Source organism: Pseudoliparis swirei, chromosome 20 (genome assembly GCF_029220125.1).
Source record: "Pseudoliparis swirei isolate HS2019 ecotype Mariana Trench chromosome 20, NWPU_hadal_v1, whole genome shotgun sequence".
NCBI classification, from domain to species: Eukaryota; Metazoa; Chordata; class Actinopteri; order Perciformes; family Liparidae; genus Pseudoliparis; species Pseudoliparis swirei.
In genome coordinates, this window is record NC_079407.1 from 27,311,336 (window position 1) to 27,334,866 (window position 23,531).

Below are 23,531 nucleotides of genomic sequence, written 5' to 3' on the forward strand. Positions count from 1 at the left end.
CGCTTCGCTTCTTACGTCTTTCCCAGAAAGGTTCGACACTCGCACGGCCCCCAGAACAATCCTCCAGAAATGGACCCCGGAGGAGTTCTGTGAGGGTGTGAACATCCAGAACCCAAAGGTACCAAGAGGCTCTTCCATTCAGCGCCACGGCCACTCATCGTCTTTTATTCCTTTGAGTCCACTGAGCTGGAACCCAGCTAGGATTTGTTCCCATTCAAGAGGCCAAATTTATACATTACCGTTCAAAAGTATTAGAACACCTCCATTCCTCTCCAGGAAAGACCTGAAGTTACACTTCTAAGGGTTATTATGGTCTGTCTTCCTTTGTTTTTTGCCTTTTTCTTGCCATTATAAGAGCGATATATACGACTTCCTGCAGTACCAACACTGTCCACATAAAGCTTCAGGCTGTCGTGACACAGTCTGCTCCCTCACTGCTTCAGTTGAGACGCCTGGAGGAAGTGTTGGCATCAACTCTCGAGGTTTCATTTACTTCCAGAACAAGTCGGGAACCATCACTTGTTCCCTGAAAAAAGCCTTTTAGTAGAATTCTGATACGTTTATTACCTTCGCATTGAAAATGCAGAAGGTTATGTTTTGATCGCCGTATATTTATTTATTTATTTATTTGTATGCGTGTTACTCGCATAACTCAAAAAGTATTAAACCGAATCGCATGAAATTTGGTGGGATGATTGGTTATTATCCGGGGACCATTTGATTAGATTTTGGGATCGATCGAGTCAAAGTCAAGGTCATGAAAAGGTCAAAATCTTCTTTTTACCATAGCACGGTCAATTTCTATCCAATTATCATGCAACTAATGGCAACATGTTCATAATTCAATGCCCAATCTTGTGATATGCGAAGGTATGCGCTCTACCGAGTGCCCATTCTAGTTTTTCAGGTTTTGGTCACCTAAACTCTTTTTAGTTTCACCTCTGGCAGTTTGCCGCTGACCTTTGAACCATTTAAATAAAAACTGTGATAAATGGGCGTGATGGAAAACTTCTGACCAGTAGTTTACGTGCGTTTCTTTTTAAAAGCTCATGGTGATCAGATTAGTGTCCGAGCGACGTATTCGTACATTGATTTATGAAGTTACCGTGCAGTACTTCATCGGTTTCTCATCAGTCCTTGTAAATGTAAGATAGGCAGATAAATAAAAAGCTCTGTGGATTTAGTGTTAACCGATATTAAATACTGTGTTTCAGTTTAGATCTGGTGTCGTTTTCACTCGGGACGTTCACACTGAATCACAAGTTCTGACCAGACGGCCGTGAAGACGCGATGAGTTGTTGGATGATTGAGCATCGATGGTTGTGTAGTTGTGTAGTTGTGTTTGGACTTCTCTGTGGCAGGTTATCGGTCGGCGGCTCCTCGATCCTCCTCCAGAGACGCTTTGGTGTCCTTTATTGATCCTTCCGTGGTTTATTGATCACGGCGAAGCCGCCTGTGATGGAGGTCATTTATAGGTCCACGCTCAATAGTGTGAGTGTGTAGTCGTGTTGCTGTTTGTGTATTTTCCTGCAGTCTGTTGCCTGACATTCGGAGCGATAAATAGAATTTAAATGTACAGCGCATCGATTTTAACAGGCGACGCGACATTTAAAATATTTAGCTCACGGGAGTCGAGAGACATTTAGACTTTTAATACGAGTAATACTTCCTCTCCTGATGCACAACATGGCCGACAAGAGTTGAGGCTATGAAGCAACATATGAATGGCCATAGTTTTGTTATAAGATATCCTGTTATCTTGTAATTTTACAGTTACTAGACTATTTATGCCTCTTTTTATTTAAATGTTTGTCCATCTGTGCAAATCCTTTGTTATTTCCTACTAAAGGAGGTTTTGTGATGTTTTTACGGGTTAAAATTGAGGATAAAGGGTATTTTATGTGTAATGGTTTGAGGTAAATCTGTTTTTGGGCTATATAAATGGAAATGACTTGACACAGATGTTATGTTGACATATTAATAGCCATATTATAATGTTCTAAATATTTTAGCTGGCATATTTAGAGGCTGGTTCACACGCATACTGAGCAAAACCATGATGTATTATATTGTTTCCAGCAGGTTTGCATCTAATAATATTCAAATGTTCTTTATGAATGGAAAGAGGACAACAACCATCTATTGAGTGTATGGTACACGTGTGACTGCAGCCGGTTACACTGGTATAGACAATAGACTGCATTGTTATAGAATTATCGAAAATCCTAAATACATTATAATTATAAATTACAGGCTATTTTACACCTTTTTTGTAAGTGAGGAGAAAAGCCATTTTAACTGATGTATAAACCAACCACAAAGAGGGCGTACTATGTTCTCCCTTCCTACAATGAATACGATAAGATTTGTTTACGGTGTTACACGTTTTTGCGCTGCAAACATTTTACGACACCATTTACGATAGTGTCATGGCGGCGCCGGGAGTCAGTTTTGAGAGCTCGAGCTACATCGAGGAAAGAAAGGACATAAAACGACAGGCACGCGAAGAGGCGGTGGAAAAAGTAAGAACTGAACACTGTAGCGAACCACCCCACTGTTATACGAGGTGAACCCCATCAGTGTATGTTATTTATTTATTCATCTGGAGCTGTTATTCCTGATAACGAGCTAACGAGGCTAACGTCCAAGTTATCGTTCGGTACGAACGAGCTCAGCGGCTCAACTCCATCCTTTTTCGTGGAATTTTCCGTAATCATCAATATAAATTGTCATCCAGTGTCTCTCTCCAACTCCCGGAAAGCTATCAGTCCCTGTGTGCCTTCGCATTAACCCCACAATCCCCGAGTCTGGACAGGAAATTACCGCCTCAGAGCAAACACTGCTGGTCCAGATAGGAGACCCTATGGCTGTGTGTTTGTATATAGCTTGTGTGTACATGTGTAATCACACGTCCACACGGGTATTTAATTGTACGTTAGCTGTGTTTGCGTGATACAAGAGCAGGCGATGCTGTGGAAGATGCACTAAAGGCTGTAATCTCGTTATCTGGGCTCGATCATCTGGGCTCGACCCGGCCGGGTCGAAGAGGAGACGTGGATCAATAATCACTTGAGAACGAGTCGTTGTCATTGCAGCCAAAGATGTGATGTGTGCAGCTTTTTAAAAGTCGTCGGATGCTTCCAGATCCAAAATAATCCATACGACAAAAATAGAACATACACTCATGGTCATAAGTTTTAGATCACACCCCATTTGTCCCAGTTTTCATTGAAATGTAAGAAGTGAATAACCTGAAATGGAACAAAGGTCAGCGGCAAACTGCCAGAGGTTAAACAAAATAAAGTTTAGGTGACCAAAAACTGAAAAATAATGCACATTTCAGAGTTATATAAAAAGACAGTTTTCATGGAACAAGTGATGGTTAACGACGTGTTCTGGAAGTAAATGAAGCCGTGAGAGTTGATGCCAACACTTCCTCCAGGCGTCTCAACTTTAGCTGATTGCAGTGTGTATAAAGCAGTGAGGGAGCAGACTGTTATGGAGGACTTCAAATGACTTAAGTATAAATAAATAAATGCAGGAATAAATATAGGAATAAATAAATAAATGCTTAAATAAATAAATTATTACAATAATAAATGTATAAATAAATACAGAAACATTTACGTGTCCGTATATTCAAATTTGAATATACGGACACGTAAATGTCACGCATAAATAAATGAAGAAATACGTGTGGACACATAAATAGAGACATAAATAAATGAAGAAATACAGAAATGTAGAAATACATTTATTTAATGATGTCCTGTAGAGTTATAACTTATATTTATTAATTTCTGTATTTATTTATTTATTTCTACATTTATTCTTGTATTTATTTATTTATACATTTATTCAAGCATTTATTTATTCCTGTATTTATTCATGCATTTATTTATTTATACTTAAGTCATTTTAAGTCTTGTATTTATTTATTTATTTATACATCTATTTAAGCATTTATTTATTTATTCATGCATTTATTTATTTATACTTAAGTCATTTTAAGTCCTCCATAGACTGTCACTACACCCTGAAGCTTTATGTGGACAATGTTGGTACTGCAGGAAGTAGTATATTTCTCTTATAATGGCAAGAAAAGGGCACAAAACAAAGGAAGACAGACCATAATATCCCTTATAAGTGAATGGATTTCCTTGAGAGGAATTGAGGTGTTCTAAAACTTTTGGCCGGGAGTGAATGCGAGATAAAGTTGGATCCAGAAGGATGTAAAGCCGCTCCCAGGTGTCTCCATAGACCTCATCTTCACCAGAAAACCAGAAAAAAGGACGAACTACGCAACAAGCATAGCCGTGTCGTCCATATGTCTCCATTTGTGGACTTTATCCACCACTAGTTTTAATAATTTCAACTTTTTGACAAATGCTTTTCAACTTTTGTGCTTATTTTCCTTTTAAAATCATGGCTTTTTTCCCTTCCTCCTTTGTGTCTGTCAGGCCAAGCAGCAGTATGAGAAGGAAGAGAGGAAGAAGGAGCTGAAGAGGCAGAGAGGAGAAGATACCTGGATGCTCCCCGAGGTCAACCAGAGGCTGCAGGACATCGAGGAAGTGAGAGGCCACGAGCTCATTCACTGTATCGCAAACAAATACATAATCTGAGGCTCTATCGTACCTCAAAACCTTAGTATTGAGTAATTATCAACACTTTCACTTCCCTTATTATGTATATGAAAGCAGTTATAATGGGTCTAATAGGCCATCCTCTAACTCTATGACTCTATTGCATCATAATAAACAAGAAAAACACATTTCATTGCACCTACAGGAAGGCTCTGTGATCAGCAAGAAGAAGAAAGAGAAGAAATCTAAGAAGAAAAAGAAGAAGGCCAAAAAGGAGAAGAAGACCACGGCAGAAGACGGCTCTGATGACAGCTCACAGGTGGGTTATTAAGGTTTTTAAGGTATATATATATTTATATAAATATATATATATAAATATATTTATTTATTTATATATATTTTTTGATATATATATACATATTTAAATACATTTTTAAAGATATATTTATATATACATATTTAAATATATTTATTATATATATATATATATATACATATATTAATACTGCACTGTTGTCCTTCTCTGTGTGTCAGGACTCGGGGGATGATGAGTGGGTCGAGGCCAAAACCAAAGTGGCCAAAGCCTGGCAGGTTCCGGATGAGTCCAAACCTTCGGCGATCAACCTCAAGCCCGCTCCCAATGCGGAGGTAACCTCCTCACCTGGCCTCAAGACCTCATGTTGTCTCGTGTCTCACACAGCTCCGTCCCAAAGGGCCCAAAGTGTCCCTTCTCCACAATGGAGACAGACAAAGAAACTAAATGGAACCCACGTGTCTCGAGATGATACCATATAAAGATGTATAAAGAGGTTTTTATCTAATTTAGTACCAAACATACTACCAGGGTTCGTACGGTCATGGAAAACCTGGAAACGTTTTTTTCAAAATGTAATTTCTTTTTATTTCCAGGCCTGAAAAAGTCCTTCAAAAAAAAAAATGAAATCCCCAAAGTTTTGGAAAAGTCATGTAAATGTTGTTATCTTCATTTGTTCATTCACGCTGAGTTTTAAATAATTAAAATGTTTTTAAAAAGAAAGACGCTCTAAATATAATCCGGCGTACGCTCTTTGATACTCGCACATTTTCCGCGCTGCAAGTGAACGCACCTTCACTGAAAAGACACACATGTTTATTCTTTTAGTCTAAACTATTGTCTCATTCATTTGAGTCGTTTAAGGTTTGGAATTCTCTTTGTTAGTTTGAATCCGACGTTTTCTCACTTTTTCGTGTTTACACACCGAGATTTCACAAAATGTTTGGTTATGGAAATTTGGTTTAAAGTCCTGGAACCCCATTGGTCAACATGTGTATGAACCCTGCTACTAACTCATGACACCACCCAGTATATCTATATGTCTTTGCCCCCCTCCCTCCCTCCCTCCCCCCCTTAGAGAGACGAATGGATGACCTTTGACTTCCTGGCGATGAGCACCACGTCCACAGCGGAGAAGAGGGCCGAGAAAGAGCGCCTGAAAGAGGAGGAGAAAGCCAAGACCCAGGCCATTGAACAGGTGTGTGTGTGTCCCTGTCCCCCCCTCCTTATTCTTTCCAGTTGGTCCAGTCCACTCCAGTGCTCCTCTGGCCCTTGTTCCTCAGGGTTTCTCTGATACCTGGATGTCATGTTTGTGTGAGCATGGGAAGCATGAACTATGAAAACACTGGCAGTTTTACCAACTGTGTGGTTACCACGGTAACACAAGGTGCCACCCCTAGACGACATGAGTGTGTGTGTGTGTTTATTCCTATACTTACTGCAGGCCCCCTGCTGTGCTTTTTGATGTGTGTGTGTGTGTGGTTCCCTCTCTTCAGTCTGATTGGCACAAATTGGAGCTCAACCCGTACTGGAAAGACGGCAGCAGCGGTCTGCCCCCGGAGGAGACGGCCGGTACTGCAGGCAAGAAAGGTAATTACAGAGATCGGGCGTCTCTCGTGAAGCGTCAGACGCCATTTAAACGCGAAAGAAACTCAAATCCTTCAATCACAAACTGCTCACACACTCCGATGGCTGCTGACAGCACTTCACGCTCTTTACTCCTCATCCCTCCTTTTCTCTCATTTCCTGTCCCCCCCCCCACCCCCCACCCTCCTCTCTCTTCAGACCTACTCGCAAGGTGCTTAAGTAAATGATGCACTTGACCAGTGTATGATTATGAATATGTCCACTCACTGGAAAGAAAGAAGCTTAAACATGTACTTTTCTGATAAATATATTAAGATATTGTCAATTTTCTTCAGTTTACACAGCGGTTATAAAAAAAAAGAAGTCATTATTGTTTTCATTTAAAGTAGGCATCAATTATTTATTTACAGACGTCTTTCTGACATATTGCATGTGCAGATTTTTAGACGACGCTTATTTTAGTTATACATATTTTAAAAAGCAAGAAGTGTAAAACATAGAATAAACAATAAAAAAGAGACCGAATGAAAGAAAAAGAAAACAATGTGTCACTAGGGTTTTTTAAATTCTCTATTGTACTTATGAAAATAAAATCAGAGGTGTTGCGTATCTCATCTATTTTTCCCATTATTATTATTATTATTATTATTATTATTTATATTCATAGTGTAAAACATAGGATAAACAATAAAAAGAGACACAAATAAAACAATGTATAAATAGTGATTTATTCTCTATTGTACATTAATTGATTCATGAAAATAAAATCAGCTCTATGAGGCATTACGTAACTTATGACACACATTTTTCCCAATATGCCAACATTTTTTCCAGTTTGTAGTCGACAGTTTATCTCCGTGTTGTAACGTCCATCTTTAAATTAAAAAGGTTATGCACACACAACCTGTGGGCATCAAAAAAGATTTTAGTAATTATGTTTTGTTACGGTTCTACTAGAATTGAAGGTCATCAGGGTCTCATTTGGAGGTCGATGCTTCCCTCAACTTTAATCTGGTGAGAGACGCGACTCCACGGGAGTGTTTTGGTTTGTTGAGGAAATTCTATTCAGTTTATTTTGTACAGCCCAATATTACAAATTCCAAACTCCCTTCAGAGGGCTTTACAGTCTGTACACATACGACATCCTTGACCTTTGACCTCTCATCGGATATCAAAAAATATAAGAAATAAAAACTTCTCGCGGGAAAAAAAAGGAAGAACCCTTCAGGAGAGAAAGAAGAATTCAATTTTATACTCGTAGAGCGGCTTTAACATAATTTAATCAGTAAAAAAACAAAGTCTGAATAAGGGATTGGGGATTTGAGACTGACTGTTGATGACTTTGTATAACTTTATTAACACAGGTTGAGAGACAAATGACAATGTGGAGGATATCTCACTCCGGTAAACGAGTTGTGTTTACTCTCTCTCCTCCCCGTGGTCCCAGCCGGTGCGGTGGTGAACGACGCCGGTCTCTCCTGGCTGAGGAAGAGCTTCCAGAGGATGAAGGAGCAGGCGGAGCGGCAGCAGCGCAGCCTCGACGACGTGGTGGCCGAGAGATACGGAGTGAGAACTCAGCGCGAATATATTTATTTATTTATATATATATATATATACTTTTTTAATATTTTTTTATATATATGTATATATTTAAATATATATTTATATATATATATATATACAGGACTGTCTCAGAAAATTAGAATATTGTGATGAAGTTCTTTATTTTCTGTAATGCAATTAAAAAAACAAAAATGTCATGCATTCTGGATTCATTACAAATCAACTGAAATATTGCAAGCCTTTTATTCTGATTTATTGCTGATCATGGCTTACAGCTTAAGAAAACTCAAATATCCTATCTCTAAATATTAGAATATCATGAAAAAGTATACTAGTAGGGTATTAAACAAATCACTTGAATTGTCTAATTAACTCGAAACACCTGCAAGGGTTTCCTGAGCCTTGACAAACACTCAGCTGTTATAAATCTTTTTTTTTACTTGGTCTGAGGAAATATTAAAATTTTATGAGATAGGATTTTAGAGTTTTCTTAAGCTGTAAGCCATAATCAGCAATATTAAAAGAATAAAAGGCTTGCAATATTTCAGTTGATTTGTAATGAATCCAGAATGCATGACATTTTTGTTTTTTTTATTGCATTACAGAAAATAAAGAACTTTATCACAATATTCTAATTTTCTGAGACAGTCCTGTATATGTGTGTATGTATTGAGAGAGATACATTGTACATTTTTGTATATATTATATATATAAATTGTGCATTTGTGTATGTATATATATATATATAAATTGTGCATTTGTTTATATATATATATTTGTATATACATAAATTGTGCATTTGTGTACATATATATATATTTGTATATTTATATATATAATATATATAAATTGTGCATTTGTGTGTGTGTATATATACAGGACTGTCTCAGAAAATTAGAATATTGTGATGAAGTTCTTTATTTTCTGTAATGCAATTAAAAAAACAAAAATGTCATGCATTCTGGATTCATTACAAATCAACTGAAATATTGCAAGCCTTTTATTCTTTTAATATTGCTGATTATGGCTTACAGCTTAAGAAAACTAAAATCCTATCTCATAAAATTTTAATATTTCCTCAGACCAAGTAAAAAAAAAGATTTATAACAGCTGAGTGTTTGTCAAGGCTCAGGAAACCCTTGCAGGTGTTTCGAGTTAATTAGACAATTCAAGTGATTTGTTTAATACCCTACTAGTATACTTTTTCATGATATTCTAATATTTAGAGATAGGATATTTGAGTTTTCTTAAGCTGTAAGCCATAATCAGCAATATTAAAAGAATAAAAGGCTTGCAATATTTCAGTTGATTTGTAATGAATCCAGAATGCATGACATTTTTGTTTTTTTAATTGCATTGCAGAAAATAAAGAACTTCATCACAATATTCTAATTTTCTGAGACAGTCCTGTATATATATGTACACACAAATGCACAATTTATCAGACACGTGCAAGGACTCGAAAAAAATGCTCCTGAATAGATGCTGATGTTTTGGATGCATACAAATGCGGTTAATGCACTCAGACCTCAAGGACACACACACACACACACACACACATGCTCTCTGCTCCGTGTACAGTCATGGAAGTTCAACATGTTTTTCCTCCTTTCTTACAGTCGCTGGAAGAGTTCCAGCAACGACTCGCCGATGCCGAGACCGCCGTGTACGGTCACAGCCGAGGAGGAGGAGGAGGGAGAGGAAGAGGCGGGTGGAGGAGAGGCGAGAGCGAGGCCAGGGAGAGGTGGAGGGGAAGGGATGGAGATGGGGCAGAGAGAGATCGCCGGGGGAGAAATGAAAGGGGGAGAGATTCGTGGTCGCCCGCAGACGGAGAGAGATGCCACGCCGGGAGAGGGGAGGAGAGGGGAGGACGGAGAGGTGGAGAGCAAGAGAGAGGTCAAGACTGGGATGGAGGGAGAGGGGTGGAGAGGGGTGGAGGAAGGGAGAGGGATGGAGAAGACAGGGAGAGGAGTGGAGGAAGAGACATGGAGAGGGATGGAGGAAGAAGGATGGAGAGGGATGGAGGAGACAGGGAGAGGAGTGGAGGAAGAAGGATGGAGAGGGATGGAGGAGAAAGGGAGAGGAGTGGAGGAAGAGACATGGAGAGGGATGGAGGAAGAAGGATGGAGAGGGATGGAGGAGACAGGGAGAGGAGTGGAGGAAGAGACATGGAGAGGGATGGAGGAAGAAGGATGGAGAGGGATGGAGGAGACAGGGAGAGGAGTGGAGGAAGAAGGATGGAGAGGGATGGAGGAGAAAGGGAGAGGAGTGGAGGAAGAGACAGGGAGAGGGATGGAGGAGACAGGGAGAGGAGTGGAGGAAGAAGGATGGAGAGGGGTGGAGGAAGAGAGAGGGATGGAGGAGAAGACATGGACAGGGATGGAGGAAGAGATAGGGAGAGGGGTGGAGGAAGAGATAGGGAGAGGGATCGAGGAGAAGACGGGGAGAGGGATGATGGAGAAGAAATGCAGAGGGATGGAGGAAGAGACGGAGAAAGAGAAAGCGCTGCGTCATCATTCGGGCGGAGTCAGCGTCCTCCGTCTCTCGGGTCTCTGAAAAGCCGTTTCCTCAAACCCTCGGAGGACGATGACCTCGGTGAAGGTGGGTTGACTCCTCTTTTATTTGTAATAATATTCTCTCCATCCTGTCCGAAGCCTCGACGTCGACTCTTCTCTCTCCGTTGCAGCTCCTCAGCCTCGTCTTCGTCGTCCTCCTCCGAGATTCCTGAAACCCGGCTCTGACGATGAAGACTCCGGTCCGAAGAAGAAGAGCGGCGATCCGGCTCGGGAGTCTGACGCCGACTTTGAGAAGCCCCGGCAGGAGAAAGAGAGCGATGCTGTGTCTCCGCCCCCAGAGCGTCCGCACGGGGATAAACCCGCCAAGACGACCTCGAGGTGGGAACCTTTTCATTAAAGGCAGCAGCAGCTTAGCCGATAAATACACACACACATTCTTTGAATACCTCGGTAAAAGACTTTATTAATGCATCATCATCATCATCATCATCACACGTTCTCTAGTGCAGTGGTTCTCAAAGTGAGGGAAAAGCTTTTAGATTCATTAGTTTACGTCGTTTAATTTCGTTTCTCTTTTTAGTTTTAAATTACCAAAAAATATGTGTATATATCTATACATCTATAAAAAAAAATTGTTTCAAAATATATATATATTTTTATATTTAAGTTTTAGAGATATTTCTAAAACTTAAAAATAAATATATTACATATTTTTAATTATATATATAATTTTTTAAATATTTATATATATATATAAATACAAAATAATATTTTTATATTTTATGGATAATCTTTACATTTTTAAACCGATAAACATTCATCGATCAGGTTCTTTTTCACCAAACTATAATATTATATTAATTATTGAATATATAAAAAAATTTGAGGGGGTCTATGAAAAAGTTTCTTAATTAATCAAAATTTACAATTTATACATTTAAAGTAAATTATAATAACAAGCTTTGAGCAGTGTAATAGCCTCGCACGCGTCCCAGGCTATGAAATGTGTAATAGCCTCGCACTGGCCTGCTGCTGGTGCATTATGGGAGTTGAAGTCTTTCAGCCTCATCAAATGAGGAACTGAAATAAAACTGTTAATTTAAGGTTGTGAATTAGCACGGACATTGATCTATTGCATATTAATGTCCTTTTCTCCTTTTTTGGGTGTTTTCCCAGGAGTGAGAGTGAGAGTGACGGTGAGGAAGAGGAGGAGCTTCCACTGATGTCTGAGGAGGAGATGAATAAACTGGGAGCCAAGCTGGTGAAGGCGGAGATCATGGGCAACACGGTGAGCGGACCGACTGACTCCCAACGGCGCGTTATCACTTTAAATGACAACATTAAGGTTACAAAACAACCCAGAATGCAACACTCCCTTGATCATATGTTACTGTATTGTCTGTATATATAATATTTATATAATATATTAAATTATATATATTATATATGTATTATATATATATATTATATATATGTATTATCTATTACAAATTCAAATATATTATTTATATATTATATAAATATTATATATATAATATATTTGTATTTATATATATAATATATGTATATATATATATATATTATAATAATTAATATATATATATATACATACATTAATTCATAAATGTGTATATATATATTAACAATAATAAATACAAAATAAAATTATATATATATATATGATTTACTCTCATCACATGTGCTTTGACTCTTTTCTTTCCATCGGGGCTCCATTGATTTACAGCGTTCACTGAGCCGTGCACTGAGCTACTGGGACCTCTTATAGAGTGTTACAACACACACACACACACACCTTTATTACTAAGTGATCATCCATCATCTCCCAACACGACAAAGCAATCAAACCGATATTCCAAAAGCACTTTGTGCGTTTATCTTTGTGTTAAATGCCTTTTAACACTTGTGTACATAAAGTTATCTGTCGTGTGTGTGTGTGTGTGTGTGTCAGGCCGCGTTCGAGAGGTTGCAGTCTCAGCTGGATGCAGCTCACAAAGCCAAAGAGAACCACGCCGCCCGGAAGAAGCTCCAAGAAACGGCCAAATTAAAGCAGGTCTGTAAATATATATTTATACATACACACACACACACTCTCTCACTCTCTCGCACTCTCACACACACACTCTCTCACTGATACTCTCTCTCTCTCTCTCGCTCACACACTCACTGATACGCTCTCTCTCTCTCTCTCTCACACACTCACTGACACTCTCTCTCTCTAACACACACACACACACACACACTCTCTCACACATACACACACTCTCTCTCTCTCTCCCTCTCTCCCCTCTGAGGCTTCCTGGTGAAATCCTTCAGAAACGTTTATAAGAAAATGATGATAATTATGTTTAGTGCCCTCGTGGTCTGAGAGTCTTCAGCCTCCGAGGCGGAGAGGGTTCTCTTCTATGTTCTGTCCATCCTGGAGAGGGATCCTCCTCTGTTGCTCTCCTGGAGGGTTCTGAAGAGATCCTCTGAGGTGGAGGGTTCTGAAGAGATCCTCTGAGGTGGAAGGTTCTGTAGAGATCCTCTGAGGTGGAGAGGGTTCTGTAGAGATCCTCCCCGTCGCTCTGTGGTTCTCCTCATGTTCTCTCCTCTCCATGGAGCCGTCAGAATATTCTATTCCATCCTTTCGGTTCCGGACCGTCAGGTTCACAGGTTCTTGTTCCTGTCTCCGCCCGTCGGGTCGGACTTTAACAAGCAGAACTTTACCGGAGAATTCTCCCCAGAAACACGCCCCACATTTAAAAAGCTCTCTAACTCCTCAACCTTCCCTAAAGTACACAAGAACATTTAACCTCCTCGTGTTCATCAAAATGTGTCTACATGTAAATAAATCCAACACATCGATGCATCCGGTCCTCAGCAGTGACATCATCCTTCTCCTCCACCGGAGGAATCTTTAAATGACAAAAAGTTGACGACATCATTTTTTAAATTTAAAGTGTGTGTGTGTTTTTATTTTATTTTCTCATTGCTATAATATAAAGAAACTAATTTAAAATAAAAAATGACCTGGCTGTGTTTTTGTTTTTGTTTTCTAGGTCGCGGGTCACAGCAGTGAAGACCGGGAGGTGCTGCTGTTCAGAACCGACCAATCGGGTCGCGCCTGGCCGGTTAACGAGCCCTCGGGACCCCGAGAACCCCACGGAGGACGACGCAAGAAGAAAGCGGTAAAGAGGAAATTCAAAAGTAGAAAAATAGAAAAAAATAAGGGGATGGGTTGAAAAATAAAACAAATAAATAAATCTTGAAAATAAATAAAGGAATGACGAGTGAAAATAAAATAGAAAAGTAAAAATGATAATAAATAGAAACCAATGAGGGGATGGTTTGAAAATAAAACAAATAAAATAAATCGTAAAAATAGATAAATAAATAAAGGGATGACGATTGAAAATAAAATAGAAAAGTAGGAATTAAAAATAGAAACCCATGTGCAAAAGTGGTTGATAAATCAAACAAATAAATAAATAAAGGGATGAAGAGTGAAGATAACATAGAAAAATAGAAACCAATGGGTGGATGGTTTAAAAATAAAACCAATCAATAATTCTTAAAAATAAAATAAATAAATAATGGGATGACGAGTGAAAATAAAATAGAAAAGTAAAAAAATAAACTAAATGAGTTAAAAATAAAACAAACATTTTTTTTGTTGAAAAGAAATAAATAAATAGAGGGATGACGAGTGAAAATAAAATAGAAAAGTAATTTTAAAAAATAGAAACCAATGACTGGATTGTTTGCAAATACAACCAACAAATAAATAAGTAAAGTCTATAACTCATAAATCTTGAACCGCATCAGAAAGCCACAAAGACAGAGATCCCGTCCATCTGGCTTGAGCTCATCCCGCCATCTCGTCCTCTTCTTCTCCATCGTCACTTTTCACTCTTATTATTTGTGTATGTGGTTTTTAAGACGGCCTCTCCTCCTCTCGTCAGATTGAGACCCACGTGGACGGCGAGCGCGTGCGTTACTTCCAGGACGATGACGGCGTGGACCTGAAGGAGATGGTGAGGAGGGAGAAGATGAGCTCGGCCCAGGACCAGAACGCCCTCTACTCACGCATGGCCTCCAAGGTACGAGCACGGGGTCATGTAGTACTCACACATGGCCACCAGGGTACCAGCCTTCATGTCGTACTCACACGTGGCCACCAGGGTACCAGCCTTCATGTAGTACTCACACATGGCCACCAGGGTACCAGCCTTCATGTAGTACTCACACATGGCCACCAGGGTACCAGCCTTCATGTAGTACTCACACATGGCCACCAGGGTACCAGCCTTCATGTAGTACTCACACATGGCCACCAGGGTACCAGCCTTCATGTAGTACTCACACATGGCCACCAGGGTACCAGCCTTCATGTAGTACTCACACATGGCCACCAGGGTACCAGCCTTCATGTAGTACTCACACATGGCCACCAGGGTACCAGCCTTCATGTAGTACTCACACATGGCCACCAGGGTACCAGCCTTCATGTAGTACTCACATGGCCACCAGGGTACCAGCCTTCATGTAGTACTCACACATGGCCACCAGGGTACCAGCCTTCATGTAGTACTCACACATGGCCACCAGGGTACCAGCCTTCATGTAGTACTCACACATGGCCACCAGGGTACCAGCCTTCATGTAGTACGCACACATGGCCACCAGGGTACCAGCCTTCATGTAGTACTCACACATGGCCACCAGGGTACCAGCCTTCATGTAGTACTCACACATGGCCACCAGGGTACCAGCCTTCATGTAGTACTCACACATGGCCACCAGGGTACCAGCCTTCATGTAGTACTCACACATGGCCACCAGGGTACCAGCCTTCATGTAGTACTCACACATGGCCACAGGGTACCAGCCTTCATGTAGTACTCACACATGGCCACCAGGGTACCAGCCTTCATGTAGTACTCACACATGGCCACCAGGGTACCAGCCTTCATGTAGTACTCACACATGGCCACAGGGTACCAGCCTTCATGTAGTACTCACACATGGCCACCAGGGTACCAGCCTTCATGTAGTACTCACACATGGCCACCAGGGGTCAGCCTTCATGTAGTACTCACACATGGCCACCAGGGTACCAGCCTTCATGTAGTACTCACACATGTAGTACCAGCCTCATGTAGTACTCACACATGGCCACCAGGGTACCAGCCTTCATGTAGTACTCACACATGGCCACCAGGGTACCAGCCTTCATGTAGTACTCACACATGGCCACCAGGGTACCAGCCTTCATGTAGTACTCACACATGGCCACCAGGGTACCAGCCTTCATGTAGTACTCACACATGGCCACCAGGGTACCAGCCTTCATGTAGTACTCACACATGGCCACCAGGGTACCAGCCTTCATGTAGTACTCACACATGGCCACCAGGGTACCAGCCTTCATGTAGTACTCACACATGGCCACCAGGGTACCAGCCTTCATGTAGTACTCACACATGGCCACCAGGGTACCAGCCTTCATGTAGTACTCACACATGGCCACCAGGGTACCAGCCTTCATGTAGTACTCACACATGGCCACCAGGGTACCAGCCTTCATGTAGTACTCACACATGGCCACCAGGGTACCAGCCTTCATGTAGTACTCACACATGGCCACCAGGGTACCAGCCTTCATGTAGTACTCACACATGGCCACTAGGGTACCAGCCTTCATGTAGTACTCACACATGGCCACCAGGGTACCAGCCTTCATGTAGTACTCACACATGGCCACCAGGGTACCAGCCTTCATGTAGTACTCACACATGGCCACCAGGGTACCAGCCTTCATGTAGTACTCACACATGGCCACCAGGGTACCAGCCTTCATGTAGTACTCACACATGGCCACCAGGGTACCAGCCTTCATGTAGTACTCACACATGGCCACCAGGGTACCAGCCTTCATGTAGTACTCACACATGGCCACCAGGGTACCAGCCTTCATGTAGTACTCACACATGGCCACCAGGGTACCAGCCTTCATGTAGTACTCACACATGGCCACCAGGGTACCAGCCTTCATGTAGTACTCACACATGGCCACCAGGGTACCAGCCTTCATGTAGTACTCACACATGGCCACCAGGGTACCAGCCTTCATGTAGTACTCACACATGGCCACCAGGGTACCAGCCTTCATGTAGTACTCACACATGGCCACCAGGGTACCAGCCTTCATGTAGTACTCACACATGGCCACCAGGGTACCAGCCTTCATGTAGTACTCACACATGGCCACCAGGGTACCAGCCTTCATGTAGTACTCACACATGGCCACCAGGGTACCAGCCTTCATGTAGTACTCACACATGGCCACCAGGGTACCAGCCTTCATGTCACTGGGGAGCTTTTTAACTTACTGGACAAGTAGACAGACCATAATACACATAAAACAATAACAAACTCTCTCTCTACCTTTCTCTCTCGCTCTCTCCTCTCTCTCTCCTTTCTCTCTTTCTCTCTTTCTCTTTCTCATACTCTCTCCCTTCCTCTCTCCCATCCTCTCTCTCCTTTCTCTCTGTGTGTGTGTGTGTGTGATAAAGTACAAGACAATGCTTTGGCTCTGTCCATGTTTTCCCTTTCTTTGACTCTCTCTCTCCTCCCCCTCTCTCTCCTCCCTCTCTCCTCTCTCCTCCCTCTCTCTTTCCTCCCTCTCTCCTCTCTCTCTTTCTCTCTCACGCAGGCAGAATCACAATCACTCGCCCTCACTCGTATATTTATTTCACATGCGTGCTGTATAAAACACACACACACACACACACACACACACACACACGCTCTGCACCTACAAAGCCTGACACTATAAATACATCCTCCGTTGCCATGGCGGCAGGGCTGCTATAAATACCAGGAGTAGCCATTGGTCAGCGGGTGTCAGACCAGCTGTCTGCACGGACGTCAACACCCCGATCTATAATCCATAATCTATAATCTATCACTTTAATCTATAATCTATCACTTTAATCTATAATCTATCCAATGTTTTAATGCATCAAGAATCTTAATTTATTAATTTTATCATAAGACATCAAAATAAATCAGCAGTAAAACTGAAGGTGCTGCACACTTACTGCAGAGCTTTGCACACACACACACACACACACACACACACACATGCTCTCTCTCTCCTCTCTCTCTCTTGTTCTCTCACTCACACACACACATACACAGACAAACTCCTACACACACGCTCTCTCTCTCTCACTCTCTCTCCCTTGTCTCCCCTCTCTCTCTCGCTCTCTCTCTCACACACACACGTTTCCTCCCACACTGTCACTAAACTAATCCCAATTTTCAGTCTCACTCTCACACTCTCACTCCTACACAGCGAGGCACGCACGCACACACACACACACTTCAGCCGTCGCTCGCCCATACACTACGGTTCCAACCTGTTGTCCAGTCGCCATAGCGACAAGACTCAGACATAGGAACGCCGGGTGTCGATACCCGACGTCCCGCCTCGACCAACTGACTGACCCACGAACGCACACACACACACACCGACAGACTAAAAAATCAAAAAAACCTTAATAACTTAATTAATTAAATATACTGGAGTCCAGCGGCTCTAGAATACCAAATTCTGCACAACAACAGCAAATATTTAGAAATATTACCCGTTTACACAATTAACTGCATTTTAATAAATAAAAGAAAAAGTTAATTTTAATAAAATATACAATGTTTTTTTGGAGTCTTTTCTGAACATTTATTTATAAATAAAGAAAACCACTTCAAAATAAAAGCACGGAATCTTTTCTTAACATTTCAGGTGATGGTAAAGTTAGACGATCACGTTAGTAAAGTTTTGGTGTGAAAGATTAAATAAAGAAAACCACTTCAAAATAAAAGCACGGGATCTTTTTGGTTTTTGTTTGAGATTTCTGTGATCACACTTCTCTACTCCGCTCGGCTCTTCAGATGATAATAAAGGTAAATAGTCATGCTAGTAAACTTCAAAATAAAAGCACAGGATCTTTTTTTGGGGGGGGGGGGGGGGGTTTGTGATCACAATCTCCTCCTCTACTCCGCTGTCCAGATTATGGTAAAGTTTTGATTTGAACCATAAATAAAGAAAACCCCTTCAAAATAAAAGCACAGGATATTTATTTATTTATTTGTTTTTTTTTGATAACACTCTCGTCCTCTACTCTGCTGGACTCTCCAGATGATCGTAAAGTTAGATGGTCACGCTAATAAAGTTTTGGTGTGAACGATTAAATAAACAAGACCACTTCAAAATAAAAGCACAGGATATTTATTTATTTATTTTAGATTTTTTTGTGATAACACTCTCCTCCACTCGGCTCTCCAGATGATCGTAAAGTTAGATGGTCACGCTATTAAAGTTTTGGTGTGAACGATTAAATAAACAAGACCACTTCAAAATAAAAGCACAGGATGTTTTCTTAACATTATTTTTTTGCCCCGCGGCCCACACCTTGAGAACCACCGCTTCAGTGACTTCTATTGTTGTTGTTTTTGGCTAAGACTGATCACACTCCTCACCACTTCTCCCGCTCTTCTTCCCCTTCTCTCCGTCTCCAGATGATGGGCAAGGCGGACGGAGACAACTACACGCTGGACGACATGTTCGTGTCGAGCGCGGCGCAGCGGGAGGGCGACGGCAAGGAGGAGGAGAGGATGAGGAGCCGCGCCATCGGCGAGAGCCGGAGGCTCAACGCCTCCATGGAGAAGTGCCGGCAGTGCTTCAGCAGCCCGGAGCTCCACAAGCACCTCGTCGTGGCCATAGGGAGCAAGGTGGGATATTATGGGATGTTGGAATGTGTCAAAAACGCAAATAATTCACTTCATGTTTCTCTAATTTGATCAGATGCAAGTTTTCTCCTTGCAAATGTGCCTGAAATTAAGATTATTTACATTATTATGTATAATCTGTTGATTGTTTGTTCTATGAAATATTTATTTTATTTACTAAAACCTCCCAAATATAATCATTACACAATCTCAGAATAAGGACACGAAGAAATATTTAGAAATATAAATATTTATATTTCTTTGACTAAACCCAGAAAGAGCGAATCGGAAACAATTAATAAATTATTATAATTGTTACCAGTGTGACATTTTTTTATTTTTTCAAGCAAGAAATACAAATAATTCACTTCATGTTTCTCTACTTTGATCATATGATGATTTTCTACTTTAAAATATGGCTGAAATTAAGATTATTTACATTATCGTCTAATCTGTTGATCGTTTGGTCTATAAAATGTTAATAATGTTCCTAAAAAGTTTTTTCTTTACCAAAACCCCCAAATATATTCAGTACACAATCACAGAAGAATAAGGAAACCAGAACATATGAAACCAGAACAATTGATTAATTATTAGAATTGCAGCCGGTTAAAAAAATTCCAAATGAATAAATCTGTTTATTAATTGCTGCGTTAATCTCAGCGTGTTAATCTCAGCGTGTTAATCTCAGCGTGTTAATCTGTGTGTTAATCCCATCGTGTTAATTTTAGCGTGTTAATCCCAGCGTGTTAATCTCATCATGTTAATCTCTGTGTTTTAATCCCAGCGTGTTAATCTCAGCGTGTTAATCCCAGCGTGTTAATCTCAGCGTGTTAATCTCAGCGTGTTAATCCCAGCGTGTTAATCTCAGCGTGTTAATCCCAGCGTGTTAATCTCAGCGTGTTAATCTCTGTGTGTTTCCCGTGGCGGTCCAGGTCTACCTGAGCCTCCCTGCGGGCGTGTCCATGACGGAGGGCCACTGCCGGATCTGCCCGCTGCAGCATCACTGCTCCGCCACGGGATTGGACGAGGACGTGTGGTCAGAAATGCAGGTCGGCCAATCGGGGCTCAGTCATAAAAATAAAAAAAAGACTCGAACGACAACTTCCGAATTTTTTTTTTCACGCTAATTATTTGAACGTTAAATTTCTCAGCTGTTCCGGCGCACGTTGGTGAAGATGTTCGAGTCCCAGGAGATGGACTGCGTGTTCATGGAGACGCACATGAACCCCCGCCGGAGGCAGCACATGGCGCTCGAGTGCCTCCCGCTGCCCCGGGAGCTCGGAGACATGGCGCCCATCTACTTCAAGGTGACGCCCGCACGGGCACCACGGCTCGATGTGTGGGCTCACCCAGACTACCTGGTGTTTCCCATGAAAACTCACATTTTTATTTATCAAATAAATTACTAAATGGATATAAAATAAAGTCAAGACATTGACAAGGTTATAAATAATGATTTGTATAGTAAATATTAATGTTGTTCTTCTTGTGGCTCAAAGGAAGGCCAGTTTGATAGCTTCTCTCAGCAGCATAACTGTTTTCAGCTGCGCTCACATAAAAAGGGTTCTCAAGTGTTTTCTACCCCTCTGCTAGTCTTCTAAGGCGATAACACAATGTACCACTAGAACATGGAGATGGGCCTCTACACACCTCTGTAGAGACTTCATTAAACACCAGAGAATAGTCATCTACACATTAAATATGTAGAGAGGATATATGATTCATTTAATGTGATCTTTATTGCTTTGAAAAATTAGGACATTTCTACGTGACTCCAAACTTTTGAGCGGTGCTGTGTGTTTTACGCTGTGTGTTTTGGTGTTTTGTGTTTTTAAGTTGTGTGTTAACACGTTTTCTTGTGTGCTCTTTCCAGAAAGCCATCCTTGATTGTGATGAGGAGTGGGCGATGAACAAGAAGGTCGTCGACCTCTCGTCCAAAGACATCCGCCACGCCGTACGCCCTCCTCCCTCCTCCCCTCCGTCTCTTCTCTCGGTCTGTTGCTGGTCTGTTGTTTCTTTAATAAGTGTCGGTTCTTGTTTGATGTCTCTCAGGTTCCTCGAGGTTTGCCGTATTTTGCCGTCGACTTTGGACTCCAGGGAGGCTTCGCTCACGTCATTGAAAACGAACAGAAGTTCCCCCATTACTTCGGCAAGGTCAGACAATTATTTAACATGTCCATTTAGACTGTTACGATTACACACAAAAAAACACAAGAAACACAAAGTTACACACAAACCAAAAAAACTGTTACAAAAGAAACTTACAAAAAAAGTTTTACAAAAGAACTGTTACAAAAAATTTAATAAATTAATAAAATATAGTTACAAACAAAAAACACAAGAAACACAAAGTTACACACAAAAAATACAAGAAACACATAGTTACACACAAAAAACAGTTACTCAAAAAAAGTTTTTACAAATGTGTATTAAAAAAACAAAGAACAAAAAACAAATAATAAAAAAAAAAAACAGTTACAAACAAAAATATATAGAGCGTATTCACGTGACGTCAGAATCTCAATCGCGCCATCTTGGGGTCCCACTTATTAAATGTCAGAAGAAGTTGACCTGGCTATCGTGTCCGCTGTTTGATTATGCGAGAGCCCAGCAACCTCATGTCCTTCTGCATTACCAAAGAAAGATTTCAGCGGTTGGAATTGAATATTTGCAACGCTTTTTTACCTGATTTTTTACTCGCTCAACACTTTGTGGTTAATTCGCTAGTTCCCAGCACATAGCCCGGTCACATTCCTGTAAAACAGTTTTCATTTCCGCTCTCGACCATGGGACATTAACAACTATTTCTGCGTTATACTTGATGTGGAAATACCACAAATGTGGGAACATCGAGCGCCCCGTGTCTGGGTTCATATATGATCCGTAGTCGCACAGCTCCGCCTCCAGGACGAGTGTCTGGATGAAGCCGCTTCCAGCTCCTTCAGGACCAGCAGTGACTGTTTGGTGGCCGTGCTGATGCTGTTCCCATGGAGCCAGTGTTTTATTTTACCTTGACATGAATCACAGAGTAAAGGCAGACATCGCCCGACGGAGTTGCCATGTTCATGGCTTCCTCCCAAGTTTCCATCCACAGTTCCTTTTGCACAAGTGAAAGACATTGATTTTCGCTCGGCGAAAAAAGCAAAAAGAGATTATTGACGAGAGTGTATCAATGGAAACGTGCCCACAACCCGATGTATCAACAGAAACACATGAGAACAGTCCTAACGCTCAGACGCCGAGTGAAGCCGAAGTAGATGCATGACAAGTTGAAGTAATAGCCTCTTGTTGAGCTGATAAACCCATATTCTGAATCATTAGTCCCACATCCAACAATGAGGCACAGTACCATAATCACAAGGCACACCGCTTTGAACTGAAATGGTGACTCCTTCAGGAAATAATGGTCATTTCTAAGGGAAGAGCGGCATACAAACAAGCAAAACAATGCCGTGGTGGGACCCCAACATGGCCGCCAGAGTTTGTTGTGGTCACGTGAGTGAATACGCTCTATAGTTGCAAACAAAAAACACAAGAAACACATAGTTACAAAAAAAACATAGTTACAAAAAAAGTCACACACAAAAAACATAGTTACAAATAGAAAATATATTTTTTAATAAATAAAAATACAATAAAAAAACACAATAAACATAGTTTAGAAAAAACTGTTACAAAAACAAACACACAAGAAACGAAATATTTCACCCCCCCCCCCTCCCCCCACAGGAAGTGGTCGGCGGCATGTTGGACTTGGAGCCGCGGCGTTGGAGGAAGATGATCAGAGAGAACTTTGACGACCAGAGGAAGAAAGTCCTCCAGTTCGCTCAGTGGTGGAAACCCTACGACTGCACCAAGGCCCCCGAGGACGGCTAGCCCTCGAACGCACCGTGGGGCGTTCACTGTCGCACCTGCCTATGGGTTTTATTTTTTTATCCCTACTCTAGGCGCTTTTAATCCAATAAAAAGAAAGAATAAAACAACCTTGATTCATGTGTTTGTTGTTATTTATATTGTTGCATAACATCACACACACCTTCAGGTGTTCCTTAAAAGGCCGTAAGACATAAACACGGGTGTCTTTTTTAAGGTATTTCTGGATCAAATAAGACGTGGGGGTGTTGTTGTTGTTGTTGTTTTGAACAAACAAACATGTAAGAATGTGACATATGA

General features: G+C 41.1%; 1 protein-coding gene across 1 annotated transcript; it reads left to right on the forward strand.

The window, feature by feature from the left end:
* Positions 1-2,420: 2,420 nt before the first annotated feature.
* On the forward strand, positions 2,421-23,347 carry cwf19l2 (CWF19 like cell cycle control factor 2). Its single transcript, XM_056441719.1, has 20 exons — positions 2,421-2,522; positions 4,461-4,571; positions 4,789-4,902; positions 5,118-5,231; positions 5,975-6,094; positions 6,393-6,486; positions 7,931-8,049; positions 9,666-9,942; positions 10,390-10,647; positions 10,733-10,940; positions 11,739-11,850; positions 12,532-12,633; positions 13,622-13,750; positions 14,525-14,662; positions 19,146-19,358; positions 20,291-20,407; positions 20,510-20,665; positions 21,232-21,312; positions 21,411-21,512; positions 23,088-23,347. The coding sequence occupies exons 1-20, from the start codon at positions 2,430-2,432 to the stop codon at positions 23,232-23,234; spliced, it is 2,805 nt and encodes a 934-aa protein (XP_056297694.1). The 5' UTR covers positions 2,421-2,429; the 3' UTR covers positions 23,235-23,347.
* The last annotated feature ends 184 nt before the right edge of the window (positions 23,348-23,531 follow it).